Source organism: Lagenorhynchus albirostris, chromosome 16, assembly GCF_949774975.1.
Source record: "Lagenorhynchus albirostris chromosome 16, mLagAlb1.1, whole genome shotgun sequence".
NCBI lineage: Eukaryota > Metazoa > Chordata > Mammalia > Artiodactyla > Delphinidae > Lagenorhynchus > Lagenorhynchus albirostris.
The window spans coordinates 67,919,659-67,938,287 of record NC_083110.1 but is presented as its reverse complement, the minus strand read 5'-3'; the positions used below and the strand labels follow the sequence as shown (position 1 = coordinate 67,938,287).

Here is an 18,629-nt window from a genome sequence, read left to right as displayed (position 1 = left end):
TTACCAACTGGTGAGTTAATAAAATGTGGTACAACTGTACAATGGAATACTACTCAGCAATAAAAAAGAACTACTGATACATGCAAGAACATGGATGAATCGCAGAAGATTATGGTAACTGAAAGAAACCAGACATACAAAACTATACTGAGGAACAAGAAATCATTGTTGCCAGTGGGTGGAGTGGGTAGAGTGGGTGGTAGAGGGCGAGGGAGGGAGACTGAACAGAGTCATAAGAGAACTTTTTGGGGTGATGGAAATATTCTATATCTTGATTGTAGCAATGGTTATAAAGATTCTTCATAATAGAACTTATACCTATTAAGGGTAAATGTTACTTTCTGTAAATTATTACCTCATCATTCGAACTGAAAAAAAACCCTTATAAACACCAAGTCAGTGTGATAATAGTTATTCAGATATAAAAATACTACTACTGTTTTTATTTTGTTAAAATAAAAACACACTAGTCACATTATATAAAATTTATTCCTCAAAAAAATTTTGTATCATCTGATAAGAGGATAAATGTATTTTATTTAGAGCATATTAATGGAAGTCAGAGAAAGATATTATCTAAGCTGTAGATTACCAGACTAGCATACTAAATAGTTGGATTTCAATCATTAAAGGTCAAATAAGTACAACTAAATTTCTATCTAGGGAAATGCTGATTAAAGGGCCAAGGAAGGTTAATGGCATTTGGGCACACTATCCTTTCTGTAAATGATTTAAAATCAGGTGAAGTCTGAAGTACTTAGAGACTAGCAGGGGTTCTGACCTTTACGATAAAAGAAATTCTCAGGTTATTGTCGGGCATGAGTGGAGACAGCACAGACTTGGTATGCATTTTAGAAACATGGCAATGTTTCTGGTGAAAAAATGAATTTATTGGAGTTCTTTTTAATTATTTTTAGTGCATTATAAAGTTTTGACCATATTTAGAGTGATAATCATAAATGGACAAAGATGAAAATAACTTTTATAAAGTGATTTTTTGTAAAAATCAATTTATGTGAATTATTTCCATGCTTTTATCACTGTAATGGCATAATTAGGTTAAATATTCAGGTACTATTTAAAATACAAACACACACATTTACATATTACATATATATTTAAAATAATCAGAGGTATTTCAAGTCCCTTTCCCTAATCTCTTTTTGAAGTATGCTGTTCATTATCTGAGTCTTTTGGTGGGGTATATATTCAACTGTATATTGTCTTTGTTATTTTTCACTCTCTTTATCTGATCTATTTTCTTTCCTTTTAAGGTTTAATTTTTACTTAAATATGCATATGAATGGATAACTGTTCTACATAAAGTTTAAATAATAACTAAACATCCATGTGCACAACACCAGCTCAAGAAAAGGGAAGATTATTTGAAAACTTCCTGCATCCCTCTGTTAGCATATCCTCCTCCTCTTCCCAGAAGGAACTACCAGTCTAAAAATGTGTTTTTCATTATCTTCTTTGATTTTAAAATTTTACCATGTCTGAATGGATCTCTCAATGTATAGTTAATCTTGCTTGCTATTGAACATTCTATAAAAGGTGCTTTCTCCACTCAACAGATTTCCTGATACTTCTCCATGTTGTCAGGTGTAGCTGTGGTCCATGTTTGCACTGCAGAACAGCTTAATATATGAAGATACCACAATACCTTATCTATTTTTCATGTTTTCCTTCTGATAATGCCATCCTTTCTCATATTCCTAACTATGGTAGAATTTCAGAAATATTCAATATAATTCTTAAAGTATTAAAGAATTTAAGTGCTTACAAGAACAATTTTTCTTAACCACAGTCCCCTTTAAGTTGCATTTAATCCCACATCTGCTTAAACCAGTTGTACAATTACATAATTTAAATATATTCAAACCAATTCAATATGAATGAATTGGAAGGAAGTTTTTCCTCTGAAAACAAAGTTAATACTTTGGAAAGACAATAAAGGCAAGTAGCAAAGTCAAATTGTTAGTGAATAAGATGTGGAAAGACAATTAAAAAGAATAGGTTTTAAAATTTTCAGCCCTGTTTTCTTTGCAGGTGTTTTAAAAACTCATCACAGTTTAAGGAAACCAAAACAATACATTGTGATTGGTATAAGACTGTCAGAAAAGACACACTTAAACATCAAAAGACTAGTTAAAAATGTACATTCTATAGGGCTTCCCTGGTGGCGCAGTGGTTGAGAGTCCGCCTGCTGATGCAGGGGACAGGGGTTTGTGCCCCAGTCCAGGAGGATCCCACATGCCGTGGAGCGGCTGGGCCCGTGAACCATGGCCGCTGAGCCTGCGTGTCCAGAGCCTGTGCTCCGCAACGGGAGAGGCCACAACAGTGAGAGGCCCGCATACCGCCAAAAAAAAAAAAAAAAGTACATTCTATAAATGTACATTTATAGTCCTTAAAGCATTTTTAGTTTTATGATTAACAGATTTTTTCTTCCATATGGATCAATTATCATACCCAATCAGTTCAGTAAATTATTCTACTGGGGCTTCCCTGGTGGCACAGTGGTTGACAGTCTGCCTGCCAATGCAGGGGACACGGGTTCGTGCCCCGGTCTGGGAAGATCCCACATGTCACGGAGCGGCTGGGCCTGTGAGCCATAGCCGCTGAGCCTGCGCATCTGGAGCCTGTGCTCCGTAGCGGGAGAGGCCACAGCAGTGAGAGGCCTGAGTACAGCAAAAAATAAATAAATAAAAATAAATTATTCTACTGGATTATTTACTTCTACTTTTATTTCACAAAGTATTCAGGTAGTTTACAAGGAAATAAACCCTAGTAAGATAAATAAATTTAAAATAAGAAAATTGAAGCAATAGGTAAATAGAGTAGAAAAGAAAGATGCAGCCAAGTAATATTAAAAAATGAATGTCAGCCCAGAGATGGAAGCAACCTAAGCGCCCATCATCGGATGAATGGATAAAGAAGATGTGGCACATATATACAATGGAATATTACTCAGCCATAAAAAGAAACGAAATTGAGCTATTTGTAATGAGGTGGATAGACCTAGAGTCTGTCGTACAGAGTGAAGTAAGTCAGAAAGAGAAAGACAAATACCGTATGCTAACACATATGTATGGAATTTAAGAAAAAAAATGTCATGAAGAACCTGGGGTAAGACAGGAATAAAGACACAGACCTACTGGAGAATGGACTTGAGGATATGGGGAGGGGGAAGGGTAAGCTGTGACAAAGCGAGGGAGAGGCATGGACATATATACACTACCAAACGTAAGGTAGATAGCTAGTGGGAAGCAGCTGCATAGCACAGGGAGATCAGCTCGGTGCTTTGTGACCGCCTGGAGGGGTGGGATAGGGAGCGTGGGAGGGAGGGAGACGCAAGAGGGAAGAGATATGGGAACATATGTATATGTATAACTGATTCACTTTGTTATAAAGCAGAAACTAACACACCATTGTAAAGCAATTATACCCCAATAAAGATGTTAAAAAAAAAAAAAGAATGTCATGTTTCCGTTACACTTTGCTAGAGACAAATCTGTCTCTAAGTTTCCTAGGAATCAATATAACAAAGCAAACACAATCAGTTATGATATTCAAATTATCCAGGAGCTTAAAAACAAACTTGATACTTAGAAAAAAAATAATTATCTATAACACAGAAAAATTCTCTAGTAGATAATCAGAGGTTATTTATAAGATAATAACTGAAATTAGCAGCAAACTCTTACAGTAAAAACAGTTCAGAAGTCCCACAGGACTGTGTTTTGATGAAATATATAATATGAAACATATACATATATAAATGAATGTAAGATATGTTGATGTGTTAATACATTTTTAAATGAATGACATGATGTCAAAACACAGTTAAGTAAAAACAATTTTAAGGAGAGCAATTATTCTATGATCCAATTTCCCCATACTCTGACAATAATGCATTAATCCAGGATTAGACTTCAGAGTGATTTAAAGCAGTGGCTCTTAAAATGTTTTGGGGTAACACACCACTTCGAAACTGATGAGAATCTGACCAACTCCCCCAAACCTTAAATAGAATTTCTGGAAAATTTAAGTACTTCGCAAAATCTAACCATGAATGCCTTGAGTATATAACTCAAGGTTAAAAACTCTTGTAGTCATTGTGATTATAGGTCCTTCATACAGTACTTGAAAACCATTTTCTCTTAGCATTTTGAAAGGTGTTGAGCTTATTTAAGTGCATTCAAGATTACTCCTCTTGCCAAGTACCTGGAGTGAAGCTCATTTAAACTGTAAGTTAAATGTGGTACCATATGCTTTTAATGATCTATTGAGCTAAGGTAGGATTCACTTCCTTTTCTAAAAGCTGAGCTTAATAAAGACACAAGCCTCAGCACATCACTCCAGTTGGAAGCTGAGGGAGTACTTGTCAACAGAGCCAATATTTTTCTTGGAAAGCAATTTGGGTACACTCTCAATATGAGATAAACAACCAGAAATTCCATGCCATAAAGTATGACTGAAAAATTTTTAGCCGATAAAAATATGTGAGTACGTTATTAAATAAATCCAACTTAGTAAAGCATCTGGTAAAGTACACCCTGTTTTTAAGCAATGTATATTCTGAAATACGTAACAGACTGAATTACTGGTCTCAAGTCTTTATTCCTCTGTGGTAATAATACAACCACACCCTTGCCATTGCCTCACTGTAGGCAAAGTGCATATCCCTGCCCCATAACTTTGAGCTTAGTTATGTGACTTGCTTTAATGACAGTAGGTAAGCAGATACGACATGAGCAAAGGCTTTAAATGTGTGTAACTGGGCTTACTCTCCTGTGCTCCTGCCTTTTGCCAAAAGAATATACCTCAGTCAGCTACTGGCTCAAGAAAAAGGAGAAACAAATGGAGATCTGGACCCAAAAAACAGTCTGGAACCAAGCCCAGGCTCAGCCTTGATCAACTGAACCCCAACCCTGTATGTAAGTGAGAAATAAAGGTTCAGGTTTATATGAGTTTGGGGATGATTTCTTATGAAGCTTTACTGTGGCAATTACTGACAGACAGTAAATACAGGCTGTAAGATGTAAAATATAAATATCAATAACTGAATTGCTATATGGACTATTAACTATAAATCACTGGGGCCTTACATATTAAGAGAATTTTTTTTTCCCTTGAGGGAAGGTAATAACATACCAAAATAACAGTTCTCATCCACTTTGACTATTTTACTAACAGATATATTTCAGACTGTTTTTCCATCTATAAGATTATGTTCAAATAGCTCAGGTGTGTACCAAAAGCAGAGAGGCAAGTCCGGTTAAGTCCTGATGGGGATGAGTATTTTCAACCCTGAAATTATTTAGAATTGCTGGTGCATGGTGATAAAAAGAAGATCGAGGTGTAGTTGGTTTTCTTATTGTTTTTAAAATCTCTACATATAATATATCCCCTTATTGACTGCTCTTGAGACACACTGCTCCCTCTACCTTCTCAACCCCTCCCCACTCTGAGCCACTAAAACAACTCGTCATTATTAGGGCACCAAATTCCCAAAATGGACTTCTCAAAAATGACTTACACAAAATACCTAAGTTACATATATTAAGTGCAGGTAGTACCAGAAGTTCATTCAGTTACTTTATAAATATTAAAAGCTTTATAAAAAGTTAATCACAATGAAAAAATTAAGGTCTTTGAATTATAACCAAATTGGCATCATAAAAAAATTATCTCAAATGTAAAATCATCCAACTAAGATGGTGCTTAAGTCACTCTATAAATATATTAAAATCATACAAACCATTTAGCTCCAAGTTCCATTTTCAATATATTCTACTAAGTTTCTTTCTTCATTACTCTGGTTTTAAACATGTAGGATAACCATGTCAGCAACGCTGAGGGCCAGTGAAAAATAAGAGTACTAGCACTCCTGGATTGTCTTTTAGTCAAGTAATATATAGGTAACAAAGATTGTAAAAATAAGGCAAATCTCATTTTCAATTTTCTAAGTAATTCAGTAGGATAAAGTTTTTACTTTTTAAATTAAGTTTTATTTTTTAATCTTAACTTTTTCTTCCAGTTTTATTTATATAATTGACATATATAGCACTGTATAAGTTTAAGATGTACAACATAATGATTTGACTTACATACATCATGAAATAATTACATTGTTTAGTGACTATCCATCACCTCATATAGATTAAAAAAGAAAAGAAAAAATTTTTTTCCTTATGATGAAAACTCTTAGGATTTACTCATCTTAACAACTTTCATACACACATACAGCACTGTTAGTTATATTAATCATGTTGTACATTATAGCCCTACTTCTTATGTATCTTATAACTGGAATTTTGTACTTTTTGACCACCTTCATCCAAATCCCCCACCCCTGCCTCTGGTGACCACAAATCTGATCTCTTTCTCTATACGTTTGTTTGTGTTTTGAAGTATAATCGACTACAACTCTATGATGGCTCCTGGTACACAACGTAGTGATTTGATACTTCTATACATTGCAGAATGATCACCGTAAGTCTAGTTACCATAGATATTATATTATTATTGACTATATTCATGTTGTACACTGCATTCCTGTGACTCATTTCTTTTGTAACTGGAAATTTGTGCCTCAATTTTCCTCACCTATTTCACTCATCCCCACCATCCCCTTCCTTGTTTGTTGTATCTATGACTCTCTTTCTGTTTTGTTATGTTTGCTCATTTGTTTTTAGATTCCACATATAAGTGAAATTATACAGTATTTGTCTTTCTCACCCTCTAGGTCCATTCATGTTGTCACAAACGGCAAGATTTCATTCTTTTTTATGGCTGAGTAATATTCCATTGTATATAGGTAAAGATTTTTTTAACTACTCAAAAGAAGCTATAATAATTAAATAAAAATTTTATTGATAATCTAAAAAAACCCTCTCATTTCTTGATTTTTTACACGACAGTAAATGAAAAGGACATTGTTAAACAGTATAGTGTGTGAATAATCTTTTGAAATTCTGAAACTATAGTCCGTCCAATTTCACAATATTCAGAACTCTCTTAATTGGAAGGTGCAACTAAGATGAAATTCTTTAACATTAGAGAAATACATACCCTATCTTGTGTATAAAATATAATATGTATGTAATGTTACATGTAATATATAATGATATATTTACTCTATCTTCTATATATTACTGCTGGCTTTGTTTTTATGCAATTAACAAATCCCAAGTCATTGGTATAAAAGCATAAAATAACTAGTAAAAGAATTAGTCAAAAATGAATGTTCCCATAATATCTTAAAATTTTACTTAGCAAAATTTACTTATATTTAATATCAAAAGTTTACATACCTGACCTTCCAAAAACTATATCCCAAGGAGAGCTAATGGGCTGTTCTTCTCCTTTAGCTCCACCTTCTTTATCTGTACCTTGAATTCCAATGCCAGCTACAGTGCTCACCATCTCAGCTTCTAGGTCAATCTATAGACATTAATACAGGTTTTATGCAATGCATCTATTTCCCATAGAACATACAGAAAACATGTACTTTATTTACAGTATGTGTGAACTTATTATATGTTAATAAAACTGGTTTTTAGTGTGTAAAAAAAAAAAACCATGTGCAACACACTTAAAAAAAAAAGCTCAAAAAAAAAGGCTAATCAAGCACATGGTGACCTTGTTATTGAAATGCATAAAACTCAGTCCTTTTCATTTCTCCATCCGTCCATTCCCCCACTTTCCTCTTACTCCCCTCCCTCATCATGCCTCTACCAGAACTGCTGTTGATCTCATCTCGACTATAAAATATTTTAAAAGAAGGTGAAATTTGAAAATTTAAAGCAGAATCAAGGAAAACACTTGCTTCTTAAATTAAATGTATGTATTTCAATTATGCTTGGCCAGTAACTGACACATATGGAGCTTAATATGTGGTAAGAACTAATCCAAGTATCAACCATCCATCCATCCATCCACCCATCTTAATAACCCTATTACTGTGATTTTGATTACTGTAGAGGAAACTGAGGCACAGATCATTCAGTAAGATCCCAAGATCCCACAGGTAGTAAGTCAAGGATCTTGGATTTGAACCAGTTCTAGCTCTACTATGTTATATAGCCTCTGCTTCATAAACCAAAAAAATCAATGCATTCTACTGAAAAAAGATGCTCTGGTTTCATCTCCTGAGACACTTTCAACATTTTATCATGAAAATTTTCAAACACAGAGAAAGTTGAAAGAATACTGCACCAAACATCCATATATCAACAGTTCACTGACTTGCTTTACCACATATCTCATCCAGCTATCAATCCTTCAATTCATTTACATTTTCTGATGCATTTCAAAATAAATCATAAACATTAGTACACTGTCCCTAAATATTTCAGTAGGCTTGTCATTAACTAGAGTTCCATATTTTTTCAGATCTCCTTTTTCCTTTTTTGAGGCAAAACTTACAACGAAATGCACAAATCTTAAGTGTATCACCTGATAAATTCTCAAAAATGCATAAACCTGTGTGGCCCCAACTTATATACAGAATGTTACCTTCACTCCAGAAAGTTCCCTCATACCTCCTTCCAGTCATTCTTGAACCCAGTGGCAAACAGTGTTAATTTTTTATTTCCATCACAGATTAGTTGTAACTCCTCTAGGATCTCAGATAAATGGAGTCATACAGTAATGAACTCTTTTGTGTGAGGCTTCTTTCATTTAACATGTTTGAGATTTATTCATGTTCCTTTTTATTGCTGAGCAGTATTCCATATAAGGAATACATCACAGTTCATTTATATATTTTCTTACTCACAGACAGCTGGGCTATTTCCAGTTTGGGGGCCTTCAAATAGAGTTGCTATTAATATTCTTGTATAAGCCTTTTTGTGGACATGCTTTCACTTCTCTTGGGTATACACAGAGGACTGTAACTGCTATGTTATACGGAAAGTATATGATTAGTTTGATTAAAAAACTCCCAAAAGGTTTTCCCCAGTGCTCTATCATTTTCTATTCCCACCAATGATGTATGAGAGTTCAAACTGCTCCACATCCTTGCCAACCTATGGTATTGTCAGTCTTTTTAATTTTAACCATTATACTGGATATAGAGTGGTATTTCATTGTGGTTTGAACGTACATTTCCTTCTCAGCTCATGATGTTGATCACTTTTCTATGTGCTTGTGGTCATTCTTATATCTTCTTTTGAAAAATATTCAAATCTTTGGCTCATTTTTCATTGGTCTGCCTTCTCATTTTTCAGTTGTAGAAGCCTTTATATTTCATGGATACTAATCCCCTACATAGATGCGTTTTTGTGAATTTTTGTGACTATTTTCTGACAGCCTGTGGCTTTTCACTTTAACAGTGAAGTTTAATAGAAGTTTTACATTTAGATAAATTTGAATTTATAGTTTTTTTCTTTTATGATTATTGTTTCTGTGTCCTGTCTTTGAGAAACCTTTGCCTACATGCAAGTCACAAGGATATTCTCATGTTTTCTTGTAAAAGCTTCATAGTTTTAGCATTTACATTTAGGTCTGTGATGCATCTTGAATTGATGTTTGTATATGGTGTGTGAAGTAGGTGTCATATTTATTTTTTCCCCATGTTGGTATTTAGTTGTTCAAGCACAATGTGCAGAAATGACTTTCCTTTCTCCTCTGATTTCATGCTTTTTAGAAAATCAGGGGACATGTATACACTGATGTGTATACAATTGATGACTGATAAGAACCTGCAGTACAAAAAACCAAACAAACAAAAAAACAACTAATACTAAACTTTCTTTGGGTTATTTGTATGGAAATATGTTAATATAAATGTTTCAGACATTACATGAAATTTCTAAAAATCTTATATGTTCTGGTATAATGCTATAAGTCATAATTCTAGTTATTACTTTAAAATGTATATCTCAGAAATAACTAAATTTCCTTGTCAATTGCATTATTATCAACTTTCATCAAATCTTTAACCATGGTCATTTTTAAGTCTTTTGTCATTTACAGACAGTTCTGGGTATACTCTGATGCTTTTGCAAAAATGTTCCTATAAAAGGGTTTCATCTTCAAGGAATTCATGGAAAAGACTCTGACAAGTACAGGTTTTTGGTAACTGACTATACTGCTGAACTGAATGAATAAGCATTTTCAGAACTCTAATGGAAAACTGATGAATTCATAAAAGTGCTAACAAAAGATCAAGATGAAAAAAAATTAATTACATGGGACTGAGTGAACTGATGAGGATGATTATAATTTTTGTGACTTTCTGTTTGAATAAAAAGAAGAAAAAATCCCACAAGGACTCAGAAGCAAAAAATATACCAATCAATTTTCACTGGAAAGTAAAGGAGCCGTTACAGTGGAGAATTACTGGACTGAATGTCAATATTAGGACATAGTATGAGTGTGTTTCATGTTTGGTAATTGCAATCATTGTTGCTTTTGTTGCGGTCATCCATTTACAATGCTTGGTGTCAGTTTATCTCTTGTAAAAATAAAATACAGTGTGTGTGTGTGTGTGCGTGTGTGTGTGTGGAAAAAAAGGAGTTTTCAGTTAACTAATTGATAGTCATGCTCTATAGAAATAGTATTTTAGAAGCAATGTTCTGATTACCACTTATCCAGGTGATTGATTAACATAAACCTCAAGGAAAAGAAATCCTAGTATGGAGTTCTCTTTCAGTAAGTGCACATTTCTTAAGATGACTCCCATGAATACCGACACCCATAGACTGAAATTCATTTTTTTCACTTTTCTCCCAAACCCACATCACCAAAATTCCAAGCTATTACCTTAGAGCTTCTTGTAAAAAAAAAAAAAGAAAATCAAGTAACTGCACAGGTGTAAGGTTACTTCTAGGTGCTGCATTCTTTTTTTACTGATCTATATATCTATTCTTATGAAAGTATGACATTGTCTTGATTATACATAGTACAGCATGAGTATATAGCATAGCATTATAGCAAATCTTGAAATCAGGTAGTGTAAATCTTTCAACTTTGTTCTTTTTCAATATTGTTTTAGATATAATAATCCTTTGCTTGCATTTCCACATAAATTTTGGAACCCATTTGTTAATATCTACCAAAAAAGCCTGATGGTGTTTTAATTGGGATGGCACTGAATCTATAGATCAATTTAGAGCAAACTGAATTTTAATATTGAGTTTTTCAATCCAATATTAATTTTTGTCAGCAATTTTTATAGTTTGAAGTATATAGTTTGAAGTTCAAACTGCTCCACATCCTTGCCAACCTATGGTATTGTCAGTCTTTTTAATTTTAACCATTATACTGGATATACAGTGGGCTTGTATATACTTCTAAAAACTTATTCTAAGTATTTTATTTTGGTTGCTAAGTAAATAGAATTTTAAAATTCCATTTCCAGTTGACTATTACTAGTATATAAAACAAATAAAAATAAAATAAATAAAATAAAAATACAGTTGATCTTTATATACTGATTTTGTATTTTGCAACCTTTCTAAATTCACTTATTAGTTCAAGCAACTGTATAAATTTCTTAGAATTTTCTATGTACATGTCATGTCACTGACAAATAGAGTTATTCTTCTTTCTTCTCATCCTCTATATCTTTTATTTCTCTTTCTTGCCTTATTATAATGGCTAGTACTTCCAGTACAATGTTTAATAGGCATGGTAAGAGTGGGGATCCCTGCCTTGTTCCCCCTCTTGAAGGGAAAGTATTCAATACTTTGCATTAAGTGTAGCTGTAGGCTTTTTGCAGATGGCCTGATTTTATCATATTGAGGACATTCATTTCCATTTGAAGTTCACTAATTTTAACATGATTAGGTATTAAATGTTTTCCAATGTTTTTCTGAATCTAGTGAAGCATCATCTTTTATTCTGTTACTATGGTGAATTACATCTATCACCAGATTTATTCTGGTGAAATCCTCTTGCATTATTTTTAGTAGCTGCTCTATAATATCCTGAAATTGTAAAGAATATTCATCAGTGTAACTTTATTTATATTTTTACTCAACTCAAAATCTGCAAAATATAATCTGCAAAAATACCATAGGCAGCTACAGATGGGCCCTTGAAATAGATCTTCATTTAAGAAATGTATCACAGAAACTGATAGGATAGTTTAAAAAATCCTCTTGGAAGAAGCCCTGGGCCCAGGTAATGTTACAAGGGAGTTTTAATAAATATTCAAAACCATTAATTCCTATGTTAGACAAGTTATTCCAAAAAACAGGAAAAGAATGAAAACTAGCTCATTTGATGAGGTTAGTGTGACCTTGATTCCAAAATCTGGTGAGAACAGTACAAGAAAATATAGAGCCATTTAATTGTAAAATATTAAATATAATTTTGGATAATCAAATCCAATTTGACTTTTTAAAAAATTCATGATTAGGTAAGGTTTATCACAGGATTAAAAAGATGGTTCAACATCAAAAATATCTATTAATGTAATTCATCACATCAGAATACTAAGGGCAAAAAACTATACAATTATTTCCATAAATGTAGAAAATGCATTTAATAAAATCATATAATAATTCTTAGTAACAAGGAATAAAGTTCCTTAACTTCATAAATATTTTTTTCCCAAAGCTATGGAAAATATTAAACTTGTGGAGAAAGTTTACAAGAGTTCCATTTAAGACTATGAGCATGACAAGACACCCACTATGGCTGTAATGCTTAAAAGCAATATAATAAAAGGAAATGGGAAGTATAAAAATAAGAAGGGAAAGGATAAAACTGTCATTTGTTCCTTCAAAAAATATAATTTACTTACATGAGAAAAAAACAGAAGTTTTTGCAGAAAGGGATAAGTTGATCCTAAAATTCATATGGAATTGCAAGGGATTCAGAACAGTCACAACAATGTTGAAAAAGAAATAAGTAGGAGGATTCATACTTTCTGATTTCACAACTTATTAAAAGTTATAGCAATCAAAACAGTGTGGTACTGGCATAAGGACAAATACATAGATCAATGGAACAGACTTGAAAGTCCAGAAATAAACCCATGCATGTATGAATAATTTTCAAAAGGTTGCCAAGACTATTCAATGGTGAAATAATAGTCTCTTCCATAAATGGTTCTGGGATAACTGGATCCACATGTAAAAGAATGAAGTTGGACCCTTACTTCATACCATATGCAAAAATCAACTAAAAATGGATCTAAGAGCTAACTGTGAGAGCCATAACTATAAAAACCTTAGAAGAAAACATAGGAATAAATCTTCGTGACCTTGGATTTGGCAGTGGATTCTTACAAGACACAAAAAATATAAGCAATGAAAGAAATAAATAGATAAATTGGGAATCATCAAAATATAAAACTTCTGTACATCAAAAGACATGATTAAGAAAGTGAAAGAAGGAGGAGGGAGGAACCAAGATGGCGGAGTAAAAGGACGTGCTCTCACTCCCTCTTGGGAGAACACCAGAATCACAACTAGCTGCTGGACAATCATCGACAGGAAGACGCTGGAACTCACCAAAATAGATACCCCACATCCAAAGACAAAGAGGAGGCCACAATGAGATGGTAGGAGGGGCACAATCACAGTAAAATCAAATCCCATAACTGCTGGGTGGGTGACTCACAGACTGGAGAACACTTATAACACGGAAGTCCACCCACTGGAGTGAAGGTTCTGAGCCCCAAGTCAGGCTTCCCAACCTGGGCGTCCGGCAACGGGAGGAGGAATTCCTAGAGAATCAGACGTTGAAGTCTTGTGGGAATTGATTGCAGGACTTCGACAGGACTGGGGGAAACAGAGATTCCACTCTTGAAGGGCACACACAAAGTAGTGTGTGCATCGGGACCCAGGTGAAGGAGCAGTGACCCCAGGTGAAACTGAACCAGACCTACTTGCTACTGTTGGAGGGTCTCCTGCAGAGGCAGTGGGGGGGGGGAGCTGTGGCTCACCGTGGGGACGGAGACGCTGGCAGTGGAGGTTCTGGGAAGTACTCCTTAGCGAGAGCCCTCCCAGAGTGTCATTAGCCCCACCAAAGAGCCCAAGTAGGCTCCAGTGTCGGGTTGCCTCAGGCAAAACAATCAACAGGTAGGGAACCCAGCCCCACCCATCAGCAGACAAGCGGATTAAAGTTTTACTGAGCTCTGCCCACCAGAGCAACAGTCAGCTCTACCCACCACCAGTCCCTCCCATCAGGAAACTTACACAAGCCTCTTAGGTAGCCTCATACACCAGAGGGCAGAGAGCAGAAGCAATAAGAACTACAATCCTAGAGCCTGTGGAACAAAAACCACATTCACAGAAAGACAGACAAGATGAAAAGGTAGAGGGCTATGTACCAGATGAAGGAACAAGATAAAACCCCAGAAAAACAACTAAATTAAGTGGAGATAGACAACCTTCCAGAAAAAGAATTCAGAATAATGATAGTGAAGATGATCCAGGACCTTGGAAAAAGAATGGAGGCAAACATTGAGAAGATGCAAGAAATGTTTAACAAAGACCTAGAAGAATTAAAGAACAAACAAACAGAGATGAACAATACAATAACTGAAATGAAAACTACACTAGAAGGAATCAATAACAGAATAACTGAGGCAGAAGAACGGATAAGTGACCTGGAAGACAGAATGGTGGAATTCACTGCTGTAGAATAGAATAAAGAAAAAAGAATGAAAAGAAATGAAGACAGCCTAAGTGACCTCTGGGACAACATTAAACCCAACAACATTCGCATTATAAGTGTCCCAGAAGGAGAAGAGAGACAAAGGACCCGAGAAAATATCTGAAGAGTTTATAGTCGAAAACTTCCCTAACATGGGAAAGGAAATAGCCACCCAAGTCCAGGAAGCGCAGACAGTCCCAGGCAGGATAAACCCAAGGAGAAACATGCCGAGACACATAGTAATCAAATTAGCAAAAATTAAAACAAAGAAAAATTACTGAAAGCAGCAAGGGAAAAATGAAAAATAACATACAAGGGAACTCCCATAAGGTTAACAGCTGATTTCTCAGCAGAAACTCTACAAGCCAGAAGGGAGTGGCATGATATACTTACAGTGATGAAAGGGAAGAACCTACAGCCAAGATTACTCTACCCAGCAAGGATCTCATTCAGATTCGATGGAGAAATCAAAAGCTTTACAGACAAGCAAAAGCTAAGAGAATTCAGCACCACCAAACCAACTCTACAACAAATGCTAAAGGAACTTCTCTAAGTGGGAAACACAAGAGAAAAAAAGGACCTACAAAAACAAACCCAAAACAATTAAGAAAATGGTCATAGGAACATACATATCGATAATTACCTTAAACGTGAATGGATTAAATGCTCCAACCAAAAGACACAGGCTTGCTGAATGGATACAAAAACAAGAACCATACATATGCTGTTTACAAGAGACCCACTTCAGACCTAGGGACACATACAGACTGAAAGTGAGGGGATGGAAAAAGATATTCCATGCAAATGGAAATCAAAAGAAAGCTGGAGTAGCTATACTCATACCACATAAAATAGACTTTAAAATAGAGAATGTTACAAGAGACAAGGAAGGACACTACATAATGATCAAGGGATCAATCCAAGAAGAAGATATAACAATTGTAAATATTTATGCACCCAACATAGGAGCACCTCAATACATAAGGCAACTGCTAACAGCTATAAAAGAGGAAATTGACAGTAACACAATAGTAGTGGGGGACTTTAACACCCCAGTTAAACCAATGGACAGATCATCCAAAATGAAAATAAACAAGGAAACAGAAGCTTTAAATGACACAATAGACCAGACAGATTTAATTAATATTTATAGGACATTTCATCCAAAAACAGCAGATTACACTTTCTTCTCAAGTGTGCATGGAACATTCTCCAGGATAGATCATATCTTGGGTCACAAATCAAGCCTCAGTAAATTTAGGAAAATTGAAATCATATCAAGCATCTTTTCTGACCCAAACACTATGAGATGAGAAATGAATTACAGGGGAAAAAAACGTAAAAAACACAAACACATGGAGGCTAAACAATACGTTACTAAACAACCAAGAGATCACTGAAGAAATCGAACAGGAAATCAAAAAATACCTAGAGACAAATGACAATGAAAACACGACAATTGAAAACCTATGGGATGCAGCAAAAGCAGTTCTAAGAGGGAAGTTTATAGCTATAAAGCCTACCTCAAGAAACAAGAAAAATCTCAAGTAAACAGTCTAACCTTACACCTAAAGGAGCTAGAGAAAGAAGAACAAACAAAACCCAAAGTTAGCAGAAGGAAAGAAGTCATAAAGATCAGAGCAGAAATAAATGAAATAGAAACAAAGAAAACAATAGCAAAGATCAATAAAACTAAAAGCTGGTTCTTTGAGAAGATAAACAAAATTGATAAACCATTAGCCAGACTCATCAAGAAAAAGACGGAGAGGACTCAAAACAATAAAACTAGAAATGAAAAAGGAGAAGTTACAACAGACACCACAGAAATACAAAGCATCCTAAGAGACTACTACAAGGAACTCTATGCCAATAAAATGGACAACCTGGAAGAAATGGACAAATTCTTAGAAATACACAACCTGCCAAGACTGAATCAGGAAGAAATAGAAAATATGAACAGACCAATCACAAGAACTGAAATTGAAACTGTGATTAAACATCTTCCAACAAACAAAAGCCCAGGACCAGATGGCTTCACAGGCGAATTCTATCAAACATTTAGAGAAGAGCTAACACCTATCCTTCTCAAACTCTTCCAAAACATAGCAGAGGGAGGAACACTCCCCAACTCATTCTACGAGGCCACCATCACCCTGATACCAAAACCAGACAAGGATGTCACAAAGAAAGAAAACTATAGGCCAATATCACTGATGAATATAGATGCAAAAATCCTCAACAAAATACTAGCAAACAGAATCCAACAGCACATTAAGAGGATCATACACCATTATTAAGTGGGGTTTATTCCAGGAATGCAAGGATTCTTCAACATATGCAAATCAATCAATGTGATACACCACATTAAAAAACTGAAGGAGAAAAACCATATGGTCACCTCAATAGATGCAGAGAAAGCTTCCGACAAAATTCAACACCCATTTATGATAAAAGCCCTCCAGAAAGTAGGCATAGAGGGAACTTACCTCAACATAATAAAGGCCATATATGACAAATCCACAGCCTACATCGTCCTCAATGGTGAAAAACTGAAAGCATTTCCACTAAGATCAGGAACAAGACAAGGTTGCCCACTCTCACCACTACTATTCAACATAGTTTTGGAAGTTTTAGACACAGCAATCAGAGAAGAAAAGGAAATAAAAGGAATCCAAATCAGAAAAGAAGAAGTAAAGCTGTCACTGTTTTCAGATGACATAATACTATACATAGAGAATCCTAAAGACACTACCAGAAAACTACTAGAGCTAATCAATGAATTTGGTGAAGTAGCAGGATACAAAATTAATGCACAAAAATCTCTTGCATTCCTATACACTAATGATGAAATATCTGAGAGTGAAATCAAGAAAACACTCCTATTTACCACTGCAACAAAAAGAATAAATTATCTAGGAATAAACCTACCTAAGGAGACAAAAGACCTCTATGCAGGTAATTATAAGACACTGATGAAAGAAATTAAAGATGATGCAAATAGATGGAGAGATATACCATATTCTTGGATTGGAAGAATCAACATTGTGAAAATGACTCTACTACCCAAAGCAATCTACAGATTCAATGCAATTCCTATCAATCTACCACTGGCATTTTTCACAGAACTAGAACAAAAAATCTTAAAATTTGTATGGAGATACAAAAGACCCCGAATAGTCAAAGCAACCTTGAGAACGAAAAACGGAGCTGGAGGAATAAGGCTCCCTGACTTCAGACTATACTACAAAGCTACAGTAATCAAGACAGTATGGTACTGGCACAAAAATAGACATATAGATCAATGGAACAGGATAGAAAGCCCAGAGATAAACCCATGCACATATGGTCACCTTATCTTTGACAAAGGAGGCAGGAATGTACAGTGGAGAAAGGACAGCCTCTTCAATAAGTGGTGCTGGGAAAACTGGACAGGTACATGTAAAACTATGAGATTAGAACACTCCCTAACACCATACACAAAAATAAGCTCAAAATGGATTAAAGTCCTAAATGTAAGGCCAGACACTATCAAACTCTTAGAGGAAAACACAGGCAGAACATTCTATGACATAAATCACAGCAAGATCATTTTTGACCCACCTCCTAGAGAAATGGAAATAAAAACAAAAATAAACAAAGGGACCTAATGAAACTTCAAAGCTTTTGCACAGCAAAGGAAACCATAAACAAGACCAAAAGACAACCCTCAGAATGGGAGAAAACATTTGCAAATGAAGTAACTGACAAAGGATTAATCTCCAAAATTTACAAGTAGCTCATGCAGCTCAATATCAAAAAAACAAACAACCCAATCCAAAAATGGGCAGAAGACCCAAATAGACATTTCTCCAAAGAAGATATACAGAGTGCCAACAAATACATGAAAGAATGCTCAACATCATTAATCATTAGAGAAATACAAATCAAAACTACAATGAGATATCATCTCACACCGGTCAGAATGGCCATCATCAAAAAATCTGGAAACAATAAATGCTGGAGAAGGTGTG

At 34.8% G+C, this 18,629-nt stretch overlaps 1 protein-coding gene across 1 annotated transcript in view; it reads right to left on the bottom strand.

Annotated features, from left to right (window-relative positions):
• Positions 1-18,629, bottom strand: part of NHLRC2 (NHL repeat containing 2) — a 60,782-nt gene that overhangs the window by 19,361 nt on the left and 22,792 nt on the right. Inside the window, exon 5 of the mRNA XM_060125726.1 lies at positions 7,320-7,449. Coding sequence (XP_059981709.1) covers positions 7,320-7,449 — 130 coding nt within the window. The remainder of the gene's footprint in view (positions 1-7,319; positions 7,450-18,629) is intronic.